Source organism: Poecilia reticulata, linkage group LG21 (assembly GCF_000633615.1).
Source record: "Poecilia reticulata strain Guanapo linkage group LG21, Guppy_female_1.0+MT, whole genome shotgun sequence".
NCBI lineage: Eukaryota > Metazoa > Chordata > Actinopteri > Cyprinodontiformes > Poeciliidae > Poecilia > Poecilia reticulata.
Window position 1 is genome coordinate 9862542 of NC_024351.1, and position 16337 is coordinate 9878878.

Below are 16337 nucleotides of genomic sequence, written 5' to 3' on the forward strand. Positions count from 1 at the left end.
GTGTGTGTGTGTGTGTGTGTGCGTGTGGTCCTGCTGCCAGGGGGAATGCCAAGTTCCCTCTCACTCTGGAATGTGGCAAGCAAAGTAGACAGGGGGTGTGTGCAGTTGTGGGAGATGGAGATCGTAGTGGGTGGGGGGTGGACCAGCAAAGCCCAAATCATTAAAACAATCACAATTTGAGAAATGATGTCTTGATGAAATGTCCAAGCCACACAAATGCTGCTCAGACAGCCTTTAACTTGAGATAATGTTCATGTTTATTTGAATTAGACAGACGGTTCCGACAAGTATTGGAAATAATATATGTAACAAAGGCAGGTACTGTTGTTTTTTTGGGGGGGCTTGAACTTTTAATAACGTGACAGGTGTTACACAAGTCATTCCCACATAAATACTGACTGCATATTCCCTCCTTTTCCATTTTCACGTCTAAAAATCTGTTAGTTGGTGAAATGACCACTTCTAAAAGCATCTCTATTTTAGAGAGAGGCTGACCTTTCCAAGCCCTCAAATGTCTCCTCTCTTTCCCTTCCTCCTTTTAACTGTGGCCATGGTGATAAGGGGGCAATGTGTGTGTGAGAGCGCCTTGTTCAAGTGTTTTGTTGTGTGTGTTTGGATACACTGTGTGTGTGTGTGTTCCTTCCTCTTTTATACTGCTGAGCAAATAGGGATAATTGAATTGTGCTGTGTTCATGTGAGTTTATGTGAGTTTGAGTGTATTGACTTTTTGCTAAATGTGTTTGCAGTTGGAATGAAAGGAAGTTTTATATCAGTTAAATGTATTTAGTTTGTTGAATAATGATAATTTAAATTAGAATGTGCATGGCTTATTTTGCAGTGTCTTGCGAAAGTATTACACATTAATAGTCTTACGTTTTTTTGTCATTACAACTTCACTGTAATTTATTTGTAATGTTTTGTAATAGACTAGTAAAAACATGTTATTGCTCTACATTATTGCATGTATGATTCTGAAAATATGACAAACATTTTAGTAAAGTGACATTCATATTTGTTATGACTAAGCAGTTTTTAAACCTCTTTATGTTCAATTTCAGCCTCGGGTACCTTGGGGTATATCTTTACTTTGCACTTCCGGAGAATAAACATTTTATATGTGAACATCACTTGTCAAATATGAAATTGCTAAAAGGGAATATTCACATTTTCAGGGAGCTGCAAATTATGTTTGATTTTTCTATTTGTTGCAGTTTCAAGGATTAAAGATCCAAGAAAACGTTTGCAATGTTTTCTAAAAATGTGTCTGTGCTGGCTTCTTTCTGTTTTAAAGGTGGCCTATCCAAAGTTTTGAGGAACTACACTGAACAGGCCTGCGACGGAGAGTTCCTGTCTGTTCGTTGTCCGCTCCGTACCACCATAACTGTCCAATCAGCTTTCTACGGTAGAAAAAGGCCCTCTGATCCTCGACAGTGTCCTCAAACTTACCAGGCACTCCTGAGCTCCTACCACTCCCAGGAGGATGATCGACATTGTTCGGTGTCCACCGCGCTACAGGTAAATAGCCAGGACAAAGTGATCATCTGTATTGTCCTTCTTTCCTTTCTAATTCTGATTTAGCTCTTTCACAAATTCCAGTTTCATCCACGGCATTGCTCACCTGTTAGTTCCGTTTTAGCATGTAAACAAACTTATTTTTCTCCAAATTTCTGTGGCAGAATGTGTCCCGCAAGGCGGTCAAATTGGACAAGGGTAACTTTTTTTGTGAAGCCACTGATTATGTAATGCTTTGTTGGGGTGTTTTCCGCCAAATTACCCACTTTAAATAGGAAAGGGGCTTGTGTATTCCCACGGCACAATGCAATTTCATGGAGTTTTTGCTTCAGCATCCTTTCCCAAATTAGGATGCTGTGGGACTAAAACCACCGCTTTGCAATGCAGACACAAACACATATTGTTAAGCATTCATTCAGTTGTTGGCTTCGTTCTTGGTTCGCCCTTGCCTTTTGGAGTCAAACACCCACTATTTCTGCCATAGACAAGTCAGACATGAATGCACAGGCACAGAGGCTGCTTTGTATGGAAGTGAAACATTGACTGGCTGATCTGCCACCCACATGAGCCAAATGGTGGAATCCCATCATGCCACCTGTTCATGACTGCAGGATTGTTGCCGTTATTTTGGAGATGTCTCTATAAAATGTTGAATTTATATATAACTGTGTTGGCATTTGTTGTTTTGTTTAAATATCTTGTTAAGCTAATGAAATATATATAAAACTAAGGTTAAATTTGCACGGTTTTAATGTGTATAATCTTTTATTGCTGTATATAATTATTTTCTCTAAACTTACTTGAATGTCAAAATGGACACTTTTTCTTGTCTTTTAATATGTGATCATTTTTATTTGATATTGATAAAACATTACAAAGAAGCTAAAATGGGAACTTATTTAACTCTTGAATAATTCACCAGTTTTTTAATCAATGACAGATTTTTGTCTTGCTACATGATACATTTTTACCCGGATCATTTCTTTTTAGGCAGCAACATAAAGTTGCTATATTGGGAGAAATATAAAAAAATTCCCCCAAATATATCCATATTTCACTGCATTACTAAAATCTCACATTGACAAACAAGTTTGGATGAGAGACTAAGTTTACCCTGTCACCTCACACTGTGCAAGAGGAACTCAGGGGGGTGGGAAAAAAAATCTAGGATACTGTTGAATGTTCTCACCTGGGATGCAGATGATGAAACCAGAGCATTAAAAACAATACCAGGAAATTACAAGAGTGGAGTTTCCCAAAGTTTTTTCTTACCTTGGCTTTCCATGGATATAGCCAGCCTGTTTGAAGTGGGTTTAGGTTTGCAGGGTCCCGATTTCACCATCATTTTTGTTTATTGTTCTCCCTCTAAAGCTGCCTTTGGTTCTCTCCTGCTCTGTGTCACTTTTCTTCTTTAGAAAATGTTGGCCGAGTGCCAAGACAGAAGGAGCTGTCAAGTCCTTGTCAACAGCCGTGTGTTTGGGATGGACCAGTGTCCTGGCAGCAGTAAATACCTCATTGTCTGGTACAAATGCAGACCTAGTAAGTCCATCATCGCCTTCTCTGACATTTTTGTCCCTCCCATGTGACCCTTGGACCTTTTTTTTTTTAAGTCACCCGTACAGACAGGGCTTTAAAAAAAAAAAAAAAAAAAAAAAAAACGTCTTTGCCTCCTTTGAACTTTTTCACAGTTTGCTTTATTGGGATTTTATGTGATAGATCAACACAATGCAGTGACAGTAAGGTGAAGGAAAAATGTTGTAAAGTTTTACAAAGTTTTTACTGATAAAAAAAATTTAATTAAATTAAAGTAAAAATGGGGCATACATTTGAATTCAGCTCCATTTACAATACTACCCTTAAAATAGACAACTGTCAGTTTAATCTCTGCAGTAAAATATCTGCAAAATACAAATACAATTCTAAATTAAATTTACTGCTTTTTATGACTTTTAAAGATGCAGCAGAAATAGTGGCTACAAGTGACATAAGGCATGACTTCACATCAAACTGGCCACATGCAACACGCTGTGGTGATAGCCAAAGTTAGGGAGAACATGAATGAAACATGGCAATTTGAGATCATGTTAGAGGATTCTGCTAGAAGCTTAAAATGATGAGACTATGACAAAGGTTCACCTTTTCTGCATCTTTCTGTATCTGTTGAGATCTCATCTTTTCCTTTTGAAGAAAAAGTCTTTGCGTTTTTCTCCCATTATCACCAGTGAGCCTGTGAGCCAGCAAGTTAAGAGTATCACTTCAGAGGTGAGCTTCAGCAGTGCAGTAATCCCACCCAGATTTTAGCATCCATTCAAATCTAAGAGCTATGCTGAGCCAAGCTGCACTGAGCTGTGTAAAACTTCTCGCTAGAGTGACCACAAGTGAGCAATAATCCACTGATCCTCCTGGTCCCCCCCCCCCTGCTCTTTCTTTCTTTCTGCACCGGACGCCGGGGCCAATCAACAGCTCTTTGTTCGGTGTCACTTAACCAATGGCTTCTGTGCGGAAGAAAGAAAGGCCACATGGGGCGTTGGTGAGGTGCGACAGGCAGGTGTCACTGCTTCTGAAAGGAAAGTCGGATGGAGGGCACCTCAAGTGAAGAAAAACAGAGAGGGAGAGAAAGCAAGAGTGAATCCATCACCAGGAAATATCCTGTCCGTTTTGTCTGCCGTCTTCAGCCGGCATTCCTGTTCCACTCCCCACATGGACGGAGACGGGGCTGCCGTTGTGTTTTCATTTCAAGGCCAGTGGATCTGCTCCTTGCTGTCACAGGTCACTTTGGCTGGGTGTGTCTGAGGAATTCCTCTGCGTGGCTCGGCACGTTAACTCATTAATTTCCCTCTACATGTCTCGAGGAATAAAAACTCTGTTTCCTGTTACCAGAACCTATGCTTAACCTATGAAGCACAATTTGTGTGACGTTCTATTGTTTTGGGACATTTTTAGAGGAGATCTTAATGATAACTGAAAACATTAATAAAGTTGTGAAACTTTGTGTGATTATTTCTTCTCCCTGTCCACAGACGAGTATAAAAGTAAGGTTGTCTGTGAGGAGGAGCAGATGAGGCTCAAATGCAAACAGGGTATGCAGATTTCTGTCTACTCCGCCATGTTTGGTCGGACTCAACAAGGCACGCTGGAGTGCCCCCCTCACAACAGGAGGCCCCCATCAGTGGGTGAGTCACATTCTCAGTGTCAGCTTTCATGATGCACCACAGTTATGGCTGGTTGGCAATTCTCTTTTCACAGTAATGGATGGCAAAAGCTTTTGGTGGCTGTCATTCAGCACAAAAAGCAGTTTTTTCGTTGATAAAACTGCTTTTTTGTTGCAGATTTGTTGATTGCTAGTCTTTATATCAGATATCAAGTTTTGTTGTTTGTTGCATGGTTAATAGTTTTAAAAATGTCTTCTGCTGCTCTACTCCAACGACCAAGATATTTCTGTATGACAAAATGTAAAAGAATCAGTTCCCTTTCACTTTGGTGTTTGAAACTTCAATTGATGATTTTTTTTTTCTTTGATAGCATAATATTGGAACATCATTTTAGCATTATGTAGTTTCCTTCCAAAATGCTCACATTTGTGAAGGTTTTAGTAATTTTTTGCAAAGGATTGCGGGTCAAAATTTATCAGTGGTGATGTTAAAGACTCACAACGACACCACCGCAGGTCGTTGTCGCTAGCCATTCATTTTACATTTGATGTTCTGAAATTGGTCATGAAAATTCATCTCATTAGCAAGATGTCTCTTACCCTTCCATCCATCATGAAATGTCATGCTTGTCTCTATTGAAAACCTAGAAAAACTAGAACCTAGAGCATACAGGAAGAAAATAAACCAAACACATCTGGAGAAATATTCTTGCTGCTGTGTTCTCAACTAGTCCTATAGAGTTTTAAAATTCAGTTTCTCTACCGAAAGACTAAACAAGTCTTAATTTATATTCATAAAAGTAAAATATTTATGCAGTATTTGTACAGTTTAGTAGAGTTCAGTTGTGACTCTCTTTCTTCACAACATCACTTTTGGGTTAATTTGAGATCATAGGAGAAATAAACACATGAAGAGACAAGCTGTGAATAGTATCGGACCTATGTCCTTCAATCTCCATAACTGCCCAGCTTATTTTGTCATACATGTTTTCTTTTTACTCTTACAAGTTAATGTTTTGGGAATTACCAATAGCATCCTTTGGCAGCCTTGTGCAAAACAAATGTACAAAACATCACTCCTAAACGGAAAATCCAATAATTTCAATGAATCTAACACGTCAGAACCTGAACTTCTTTTAACTACAAAACAAAGTGCCTGTTGAATATTCCCTTCATTAACTTCTTTCAACTAAGAAGATATTTCCTGAATGGGGTTCTTGTGGTTTCTTAAGGCCTCATAATTTCCTATGATGCCACTAGCTTCAAATGATCTTGAGGAAACATCCTGCACCAGCTATTTAAACCTGTTTATACCTGCCCTGCAATTTCTGGGTGATTAAAAATAACTTTTGACACAATATACCACCTTGCATTTTATACACTTGTTTTGAAAGCGTTTTCAGATAAAAAAAATAAAAAAAACCATCTCTCAGGGTGAAGGACGAAAGACGCAGTTAAACATGCAAACACTACCAGAGGACTGGGGTGGAATGCAGATCAAATGTCATCCAAAGTGCACATTCTGGCCTGTAGAAAAGGGGACATATTGAATTCCCGTACATGCAAGACTGTGCAGTGGATGTGCGCATCTGAGCACTTGGGATCTCCAGATGTACACTTGTCCTTGTTATAGAGGAATGTTAATGACTCTAAGCTGGGACCTACTCTGAGTATTAGTGCAGCTACTGTGGCATTGGCCCAAAGCCTCATTGCTAACTAGCTAAATTACTTTGCTCCACCTTTATTTTTGTCATTGCACTGGAGGAAATAATGAGAGAGAATTTTACTGTGGATGCACCTGTTTTTCTACATCTCCCTTGATCTGAAAGCTGGGGGCCATTTTTAGATGTAGGGGTTAACATAATAAGTTTCTGACAAAGGTCTCTGCTCAGCGTTGACAGCCTGACAATGGCGTCATTCACTCAGTCATCATAGACAAATGTACAGAACAGCTTTGTGTGGGAATGTCTACATGTATCTATGTCCTTTTGTATATACATGAGCACTGATAGCGGCATTGAAGGGGTCCTCGCACAGGTGGACCGAAAATATGCAACAGGTAGCAGGCGAATTTAGGCGCCTAAGGATTTGGTTTCAAGTTCAGACCCAAATACAGTAGCTCCCAACATTGAAAAATCGAATCACAATAGAGCAGAGGAAGGCCCATGTCTTTCTCTCTAACACTGAGTCACTGTGTGCGTGAGTGTGGGTGTGTGTGTGTGTGGTGTGTGTGTGTGTGTGGTGTGTGTGTGTGTGTGTGTGTGTGCGTGTGTGTGTGGGTGTGTGTGTGTGTGTGTGTGCTTGTGAAATCAAGCCATCCAGAACCATCTCCCGAGGCTGTTTCAAAAAGACTTGTGGTGCTGTAGCGGGATTTCCCCTGTCATCTCTGCCTTTGATGTGGCTGCCATGTCACCTGGAACAGGAAATAAGGCTGCCTCAAGTGACAGCCTAGTTACGCAGTATTAACTCTTTCAAAATCACAAAGTGGCATTTAGACTCTTGCAAGTCTAAGTGATTTCATAAGTTCTGATTGCACGTTTGGGTCATTATTCCGTTTGATCAAGTAAACTACAGTCTGCATTGTGCGCCGTCCGTCTTCCCATGAACACTGACCAGCTTCCTGTCGCATGATATTACCACCGCCGTTTTTCACCCTGCTTTATTCTTGATTTGTGAATGCATGACTAATAGTGGTCCTGCTGACAATTTATTCCACCTCCACCCACATGACAAAATGTGGAAAAGTTCAAAGGAGTGTGAATACTTTTGCAAGGCACTGTGCTTGAAGTGTGTACATTGGCTGCAATTTATTGCTTTTTAGATCATACATCTGGCCGCTTGTTAAATCTAAAGCCCTGAAAAATGTAAAAGATAAAGATGCAAGCAGGTACACGAAACATGCGCACATAACTAAAGCCTCTTTGATCCCATCTTTTTTCTTGGTTTTTGGGGGGAGTGAGGGAGCGACTGGCAACTTCTGGTGGTGAAGGAGAATCCTCAAAGTAAAGGGGCTTGCCTCAGCTCTCCTCTCTCATCTGCCACATTAACATCACACACACCTCTTGACATCTAAATAGGCCCCCATGCCTGGCATGCAGGATTTCAGACATTTTTTCCCCTCTCTTTGGGGAGACCATTGTGCTTTCACTTTTGAGTGCCTGCTTCAAAGAAAATATTTAAAATATTTAAACCCAGGCTTATTGGTCTCTCAGGCAAAGCGCAGTTACTTTTAAGATGAAAAGAATTCTTAAAGGTGAATTTGGTGGAAATTTGAAAGTGAGATCTGTCGTCGTATGACTTTATTTTTCTAACAATGGACAAACAGAAAGCAAATGAAGAACATCCAGGGCATGATTTTAGTTGTTGATGATTCAAACTTTTTTGTATACTATAAGCCCATCACACTGTGTGGTTGTTTTTCTTTTCCATCGCTTATGGACATGAGTGTGTGTACTCAGGGGCGGAGCCAGGGGTTGTACCAGCAGTTCCAGCTAGCCCCCTTTAAACACCCATGCCTAACTGAGTACTACTGATGATTATGTTCATTTCTTTAGAAGCACAATGCACCTATCTCCTGATAGAAGAACCCAACAGGTCCTGAAACTTGTCCCAGAAATCATCTCAAGCCAGTTAGTGGAACTGGACAATGAGTTGACTGTACTCCAATGTTTTCCACAGTTTCCAGTTCTGAACCCAGTAGAGCAAGTTTGAGATGTGGTGGAAGAGGATATTTACATCATGTCCATGCAGTAAGCAAATCTGCAGCAAACGCATGAAATGATCATGTCAATATGGACCAAAATCTCTAAGGAACGCTTTTGACACTTTGCTCCATCTGGATCACAACTACAACCATTTCTACTAAACGGGGCGGTTAGTTTATGTCCATGTGTTAGCTTGTTTGAGGCATTTTCACAAATGCTCACTTTGAGCCTCCCTTTCAAGCAGCACTGTGTGTAGTGGAAAGCAGGTGAGTCAGAGTGAAAGAGGAGATGGGGATGTATGACAGGCTTCTCCGGCCATTGTTTTTAAATTCCAGGAAAGGTGTGTGTAGGTGGAAAAAACAGGAGTGTTTTGGAAGTTGCTGCGGATATACTGATATGAGCGTGTGTGTTTGTATATCTGTTTCCTCACTGTATGAGTTTAGAGGCTTTTTTTATTGAACAGAAAGCAGGTTTAACTCGCAGCCATCCTAAAAAAATATAAATACCAGTATATACCTTTCCAAAGTGAAAGCAACGTTAAGCGTCAGTAGGCACAAGGTTGTATTTGATATGTTATTGTTCTGGTGTGTTATCGTGTGAAAAGATGGGAGCATGTTAAAACAAGAAGAAGGTGGGGGAAGCTTGTACACAATCCAGCATTGATACTTGTAACATGAGGTGGGAAGGTAAAAGTTTCCATTTGATGAGGGACGTGGCTAAAGATGTAAACTGTGATACTGCTGGTACACGGTGTCATAGCAACAGAAACTTTGGGAAGATATAAAATGGAGCTGTAACTGATTTGTTATTTCACTCTATTAGTAGATGTAATCAGAAAAAAATATTGTTTTGCATGTGATTCTTGCTTGATTTGAAAGTAGGTGGGTGTGTTTTGCTTGGAAACTCCTCTGCCTGTCTTGGCTTTTGACCTTCTTTACCTGTACGATGGTTCTGTCCTTATTTTGTTTTGAGGATAAAATGGTGGTAGCACAATCTTGGGAAATTGTTAAAGGTAAAGGTTAGAGGTCACTAGTTCTTTTTTTTTCTTTACATGCCTTCTTGTGTTTGCGTGTGTGTATAAAAGAGAACGACTGCATAACGCTGTATCCTTGTCATTCTATGTTAATACCACTAATGAGAGCCTGCAGGACAGACCCTTTTAAACTAATCACTATGTGCGTGTGCGTGTGTGTGTGTGCGTGTGTGTGCGTGCGTGCGTGCGTGTGCGTGTGTGTGCGTGTGTGGCTATGGTAGAAGACAAAGCACATGTGTTTCTCTGAACCTCCTGCACCTCAACGTCTTCGTCATTTTCTGAACCCCGCAGACCCGCCGGTGTCCGGTGAGCCCTGTGCCTCACTAATCACCAGGAAGAGAATCAAAGCTTCAGCTAATGGGGAGCTGTCAGTCAGGGGGAACTCTCTCATCAGGGAGGATGTTTTCAATGTAGCATACCAGCTTAAACAAGCCCTTTTGGAGGGAAATGAATGACCCGCTGCTTTTGATTAAAACAGCAGGTCACCGTAGACATGTTTATTAAAGTTGGACAAAAAAAAAAAAAAACGCATAAATATTGTGTCTTTGCATATACATTGTGTCTTCAGGTGACTTGCAATCACCTGAAGAGAAATCTTGAATTATACGGTTTGTGTCTTGTCATTTCCCTAATTTGTTTTTAAAAGAGAGCAGCGCACCCCAGAGCGATTGGAACTACACGCATGGACAAAATCGTTAGCAAACCTCCTTCGATGACCGAAAAGCCCACAATGAAATACTTGCAATGAACAAAAGTAATAAATAAAAACTTACTTAAAATTAACCAGTGAAAATCAGACATTGTTTTTGAATTATCAAAACAACAGAATCATTTTTAAAAGGGTGGGTTATCATGCACAATCAGCTTTTCTTTTAGCTTTAGATTATTTCATAATATAATGTCTTCGTCAAAAACATACCCACAGTGTTGCTTTGACATTTTCATGCATGTTTGAGACATTCTTGAATGTCCTGAGGCAGCCATTTGGAGATGCTTTAGGGTCTGCTCCGGCAACGTATCACCTATTTTCACAAAGGTCAAATTTGGAGCCTCATTCCCCAACTGAGGCTCCAGTTGGGAACTTCAGGTTTGAAGGGCGCCTTCTCCAGATCTCAAAAAAGTTAATGGAGGGTTTCTTACGATTGTTCTTGCCAACCGTATCAAAAGCTTTATCAGTTTACGAAACTAAAATCTTCAAAACAACTTAGGACAGCTATTAAATTTGTATTGACGTTTCCCCATTTCTTGTCTTCCAGTAGTGCTTCAGACGTTTTTATTCATTGACTTGCAATGCAAATGAGTCTGTCTGAGTCTGTGTGTTTGAGGTGACAGTGGGAACTGTGAAACCTCTCAGGTGAACAGCTTGTTTCTGGATCTTCTTACTGGTGCCAGCTTGCTTAATTTAATGCACAAATAATGACTTGTTATTACATTAGTTTATTACACACAATCCTAGCTTCCATTAATGTGGTTTAAATTGTTCTTTTTCTTGGTCATAAATCAGGATGGCATAGTTAAAGGCAGTTTACAAAAAAATTCCCTATACCGACTCTATACATATCTACTAGATTGTCCTCGCGGTCTTCCTCACTGTGACATTTGACCTCTGACCTTCGCCGTAATTTGTTGTGGACCGTTGACGTGTGAGCCGAGTTTTAACCAGCCTTTGGCTTTTTTTTTCATCCTCTGTTTAAGGCCCACCAGGGGAGACAGTGAGACAGCCAAGTGTCCACTTTCAAAGGCTTGTTTCCTCCTGTTGTTTTAAGGGGTTTAGGTGAACCATGGAGGCCCGAGAGGCATCCATGCGAAACCAGGAACCGTTCACGCTCCCTTTAGACACACAGCAGGAGTTTTGTCCTGACTTTATCTGTAGTGATGCGCTTTGGTGCTATTTTGTCGCCGTTTGTATTAAGAAATGAAGAACACACACACAAAAAAATCCACTGGGGGTGCTTCAGTAAATCACAATTGGTTGTATTGGTTGTTCATTTATCTAGCAGTGTGCTAGATAAGCGGACAGTTAGCCGGCTTCGAGGTGAACACTTTTCAAGCTCACGTCGACCTAATCTGTTCAGTCACGCTTCCCCCGTTGATGAGAGCTGCAGATGAGAGGTTCACGAGGAGATGGCAGGTGCTTAGTGATGATGTATGAGAGACCCGTCCGTCCATTTCTTTGCCTCGTCTCCTCGCACGAACACACACACATGCTGGATCATCTGTCCTTTGGACAATTTATTGCTCCTGGAAGCTTTCTGATGTGGACACACACACACATCGACGTTGCGCGAGCTGAGCTGAGTGAGGAGAGGGTTTGAGTGTGTTTGTCTATACCTAGACCTGCTGTAGTTGACGTACTAGTTAGTGCGCTAGTAGAGACATGAATACTGAAGGTGAGTGACTGTTTTATTTTTCCCTGTTCTGTTATTGTAACAACTGAATATGAAGTAGGAGTTTACAACTTTGAATGCGGCTGACCTTTGTTGTAAGGGAAGAATTTCAAAAGCTTTCTTTTATTTGATTACATCTATATTTCTATTTGATACACATCAAGCTGATGATGTTGGTTCTCCTGTCTCTTACTTCCTTCTTGACAATACTCCATAGATTCTGCAGTGGTTTCAGATCAAGTTATTTTTGCTAAGATTTATGTCAAATTTTTATTTAAGAATAATTTGAATCATGTAGATCTCTATAATCAAAAAAATATATATTTCTGCATTTACGAAATCTATATGCGAGTTTGACTTTACATTTTTTCTTTTTATGTGTAAAACTGGAGGAGATTTTATTGGTTTACAGAGAATGAAAAGATAATTTCTTTGAAAATGTAAAAAAAATAATAAATACACTGATCTTCAAAAACTGCAGCTCATAAAACCCAGTTCCTAATAATTTGTTCTAATCTTTTGTGTTTTAAGTTTAGTCAGAACTTGAGCAACAAAGTAATAGTTTCATAACATGGAATAATTACAGCTGTTTTTGGTTTTTTTTGTGTTTTTTTTTGAAGAAAATAGTGTCATTGCTTTCAGGCTCTAAGTACCCATTTGTGCTGAATGTAAGTTTGGTTACTTTGGTCTTGTGGAGAAAGCAATCAGATCTTTTCTATCTAATTATGTAAACTCTTTTTTATAATTGTTCTGCCATGAATGGGAGTAGCTAATTTCTTTCGTTTTGAACAGATTGCTTGGCTTAAAAACAAACATTCTTTCCTTTTTCTCCCCCCAGACTGCCAGGCAGCGACGGCCCTCCAGGTCCTTACAGCCCGCTGCCAGGGAAAGAAGAGCTGTCGGGTCCAGGCCTCCACCAAAGAATTTGGAGATCCGTGCTACGCCGGCACCAAGAAGTACCTCAATGTCATCTATACATGTGGTGAGCCAGACAACACTCATCCCATTTTATGTTCCTGCCACTAGGGGGTAATACTTGCTCACTTATAAATGTGCATTTTTCTGTTAGACTTTCTTTTTTCTTCTTTGCCTCTAAAGTACACCCCAAAATAAAAGGCCACAGCTTTTGAAACCCAACAATTCAAACTACATATGGCTTTTCAAAAGAAACGGTTTTCTCTCTTTCTTTGTGATTGAGACATTTTTTTCCTCTGAGTTTTCCTTTTCTCCTTCCTCCTGTTTTAGCTTTACATCTGTGGACGAGATGAATAGATAAGGAGTTCCGTCTTCTATCTGTTCCCTACCCTCAGGTTAATCCTGAACTGTCAAGAATGTAATTCATTAACCGCACGTTTGGTGGTATGCTCAAAAGGTCACGCGTACACACACACACGCGCACACACACACACTCCCAGAGGCGCCTCAAGCACCATGAATCGATCAGTGAGCGCCGTGACGTGGAGCTTTTCAAATCCACAAGAACATTAGCCTCAGAAACCCCAAATTAGATGAATCCAGCTCCAAGGCTTGGCATGTCAGCGGCATTTTTGAGTTCTAATTTTAAGGACTGCATTTTATTTCATCCTTAACTGTTCCCTCTGGGCTTGAGAGAGAGCCTTTTATGCACTCATTTGGTTTGCAAGTTTATCTGTGCGGGGATTGCATTTTCAGCAGTTCCCCTGCGTTCTCAATCAGTTCGATGTGGTCATCCTGCACCCCAAAGCTCTGCTGCTAGATTCTGGTGTGCTGTCTGGTTTTCAAGACCCCCTAGTCACTAATCACTAAACACCATCAACAATCATTCAAGAAATCCATGCAGCCTTTGTCTCGATGACAGCCTCCCACTGCAGACAAAAATACACAGACTGTTCAGCTGTGTTTACGCAGTCATTTGGCCCGAATCTCTGTCTGACCTCCCTTATCCGTCGCTGATAACTCAACAGTCAACCTTAACAGCCCCGGTGCTGCAGTTTCTAAATGAGTGCCTGTGTAAAAGCCTTATAGACGGGGCAGAAAGGGGAAGGATACGGGATGTTAGCTCGCTATCTTTACAGCGGTTAGGATCGTCACGTCTGTAAATGTGCAGCTTGTTGAGGGGAGGCTGGGGGGTTTGCGGTTGGAGAGGGAGATGTTTGAATGTGAGTAGATCCGCCATGTATATGAAGTCACTGGTGGCTCTGGGCTCAGGCAACGTGGTAATTAAGGGGGATCCTCTTTCATTGGTGGTTGAGTGTAGGGGCAGCGCATGGAGACTGGCAGTCCACCCCTGGTTTGCAACAATTTGCATTCATGTTTCTGTCTTTCCGTCTTGTTCCTTGGGAGAGGTGAATAAAGTTGATCATTTTCTAGTAGCTTCAATGATCTAAACAGGGAATTTTGCGTTTAAGAGTTGTGCATAAATATTTATAGCCCTGAATGTTTAAAGTTTTTATCTTGTGAAAATTTGTGAAATTAAAAGAATTAAAAGAATACATGTTTTCAGTTTATAAAAAGAAAATTTACATGAAGAGAGTGACATAAATTGCTTTACTCAAATACCTGTAGATAAAACCCTGTGCAGCCAACTGCCTTATAATAGTTTGCAGTTGGCTGCATGTTTTTATCTGAGCTGCTCTATGAAGGGCTCAATGATTTGTTAGGAAACAATGGTGAACAAAGAGCATTATAAAGGAAGTCCCATTAAAAGTCCAGACCTTAATATAATTGAGAAGCTGTGTCAAGATTGGAAAATTGATGTTCACAGATGCTCTCCATCCTGTCTGACTGAGTTTGAGGTATTGTACAAAACTCCCAGTCGTCAGATCTGCAAAGTTGGAACAGTAATGCTCCAGAAGATTTTATCTATTGCTTTGGCTTTCTGGTCACACTTAGAGGGTAATTTGTGTTGGTCTATCTATCAGATATAGATCCTCTCTAATTCATTGAAGCCTGCAGTTGCGACAAGGTAATATGTGAAAAATTCAAGGTGTGTAAATACCCTTGTAAGGTGCTGCATTTCCATTAGGGAATTTGTGCAAATACTATTTTGATTTATGACGAACACTCTTTATCAGCCCCGGCCTGCCTGTGATTTATGGAGCTTCACAGCTTCTTCTTCCCTTAGCTCAAGGGATGGACTCGCTGCTTAGAAATAACACAGATGCAAATGATCTGGAACTCTCCGTCGGTCTCCCTGCAGAATACACACACTCCACGGCCGCCGCTGCCAGGCTCCATTTACATTTTCTCCCTCAGGAGGAAGTCCCTGTGACTTGTTTGTCCCAGAACCGCTACATGTATCTATGAGTAGAACAAACGTAATGCCATATAATTGGTGAGACTAGGGTTGAAAAGAAATATTAAACTTTAACATCCATCCATCCATTTTCTTACACCCTTGTCCCTCAGTGGGGTCGGGAGGGTTGCTGGTGCCTATCTCCAGCTAGCGTGCTGGGAGAGAGGTGGGGTACACCCTGGGCAGGTCGCCAGTCTGTCGCAGGGCAACACAGAGACACACAGGACACACAACCATGCACACACACATTCACACCTATGGGCAATTTGGAGAGGCCAATCAACCTGACAGTCATGTTTTTGGACTGTGGGAGGAAACCGGAGTACCCGGAGAAAACCCACGCATGCACAGGGAGAACATGCAAACTCCATGCAGAAAGGCCAGGGCCGGGAATCGAACCCAATCTTGCTGCAAGGCAACAGCTCTACCAACTGCGCCACTGTGCAGCCCTTAAACTATAACATAAAACCAAAAAGAAATCCATTTAATTTTGTGGTTCTACTTGTAATGACAAGTGAAAAAATATATCTATGGGCTGGTAAATCCCTTTGCGTTGCATTGTCATTTATTTATTTGAAGATCTCCATGAAATAACTTTGTATTTTATGACATTCCTGCCGCTTGTAGGGAAGCCAAACTGCTACTCTAGAGTAGATCTGTTCTACATAAAGTCGCTATAAATTGAAACCGAGGTTAACTAAACATGATCTATGAACAGTCATTCTAATCATATAAACCCAAAGCAAACAAAAACAAATCGCTCCTTCATGTTTCTGAATCAATCTCAGTTTTAAGGTTGTCTCACTATCCCAAAGGCATTTCCTACTTTCCTCCCATAAGAAGCATTAAAGCCTTGGATCTTGTATCAAAATGAAGGAGAGGTTTTTCCAAACTCTCCTAGAAGGTTTTACATCAGATCTGCTCTATGGGATAATAGATCAAAACCGTTTTGCCTGTTTTGAACTCTATACCACTGTAATGAAGAGAGCTTCATTACTGGGTCTACTTTTCGCTGTATAGCACTTTAAATGCACTTTTTGCACTTTATGAACAAGCACTTTATTTAGCACTGCACTTTAAGCAGAGATTTGCACATAAATAGCAATTTGCACACGAGAAGTTTTAATGGTATTTATTGAGTATTTTTAGTAATTAGCATGTAGCCTTTTGTTCTGGGCTCTGCACAGCTGCTCGTCATTGGAAAGTGAGCTGGTTGCCTGTGGAGGGAGGATAATTGTTACTCAGAGCAATGAGCTACTGGTGGGTAAAACTGAAC

The 16337-nt window shown here is 40.7% G+C and overlaps 1 protein-coding gene across 1 annotated transcript in view; it reads left to right on the forward strand.

Moving 5' to 3' along the window:
• The window catches only part of eva1aa (eva-1 homolog A, regulator of programmed cell death a), a 65644-nt gene that overhangs the window by 19841 nt on the left and 29466 nt on the right, over positions 1-16337 (forward strand). Inside the window, exons 2-5 of the mRNA XM_008397610.2 lie at positions 1292-1515; positions 2928-3051; positions 4533-4685; positions 12626-12769. Of these exons, the coding sequence (XP_008395832.1) occupies positions 1292-1515; positions 2928-3051; positions 4533-4685; positions 12626-12769 (645 nt within the window). The remainder of the gene's footprint in view (positions 1-1291; positions 1516-2927; positions 3052-4532; positions 4686-12625; positions 12770-16337) is intronic.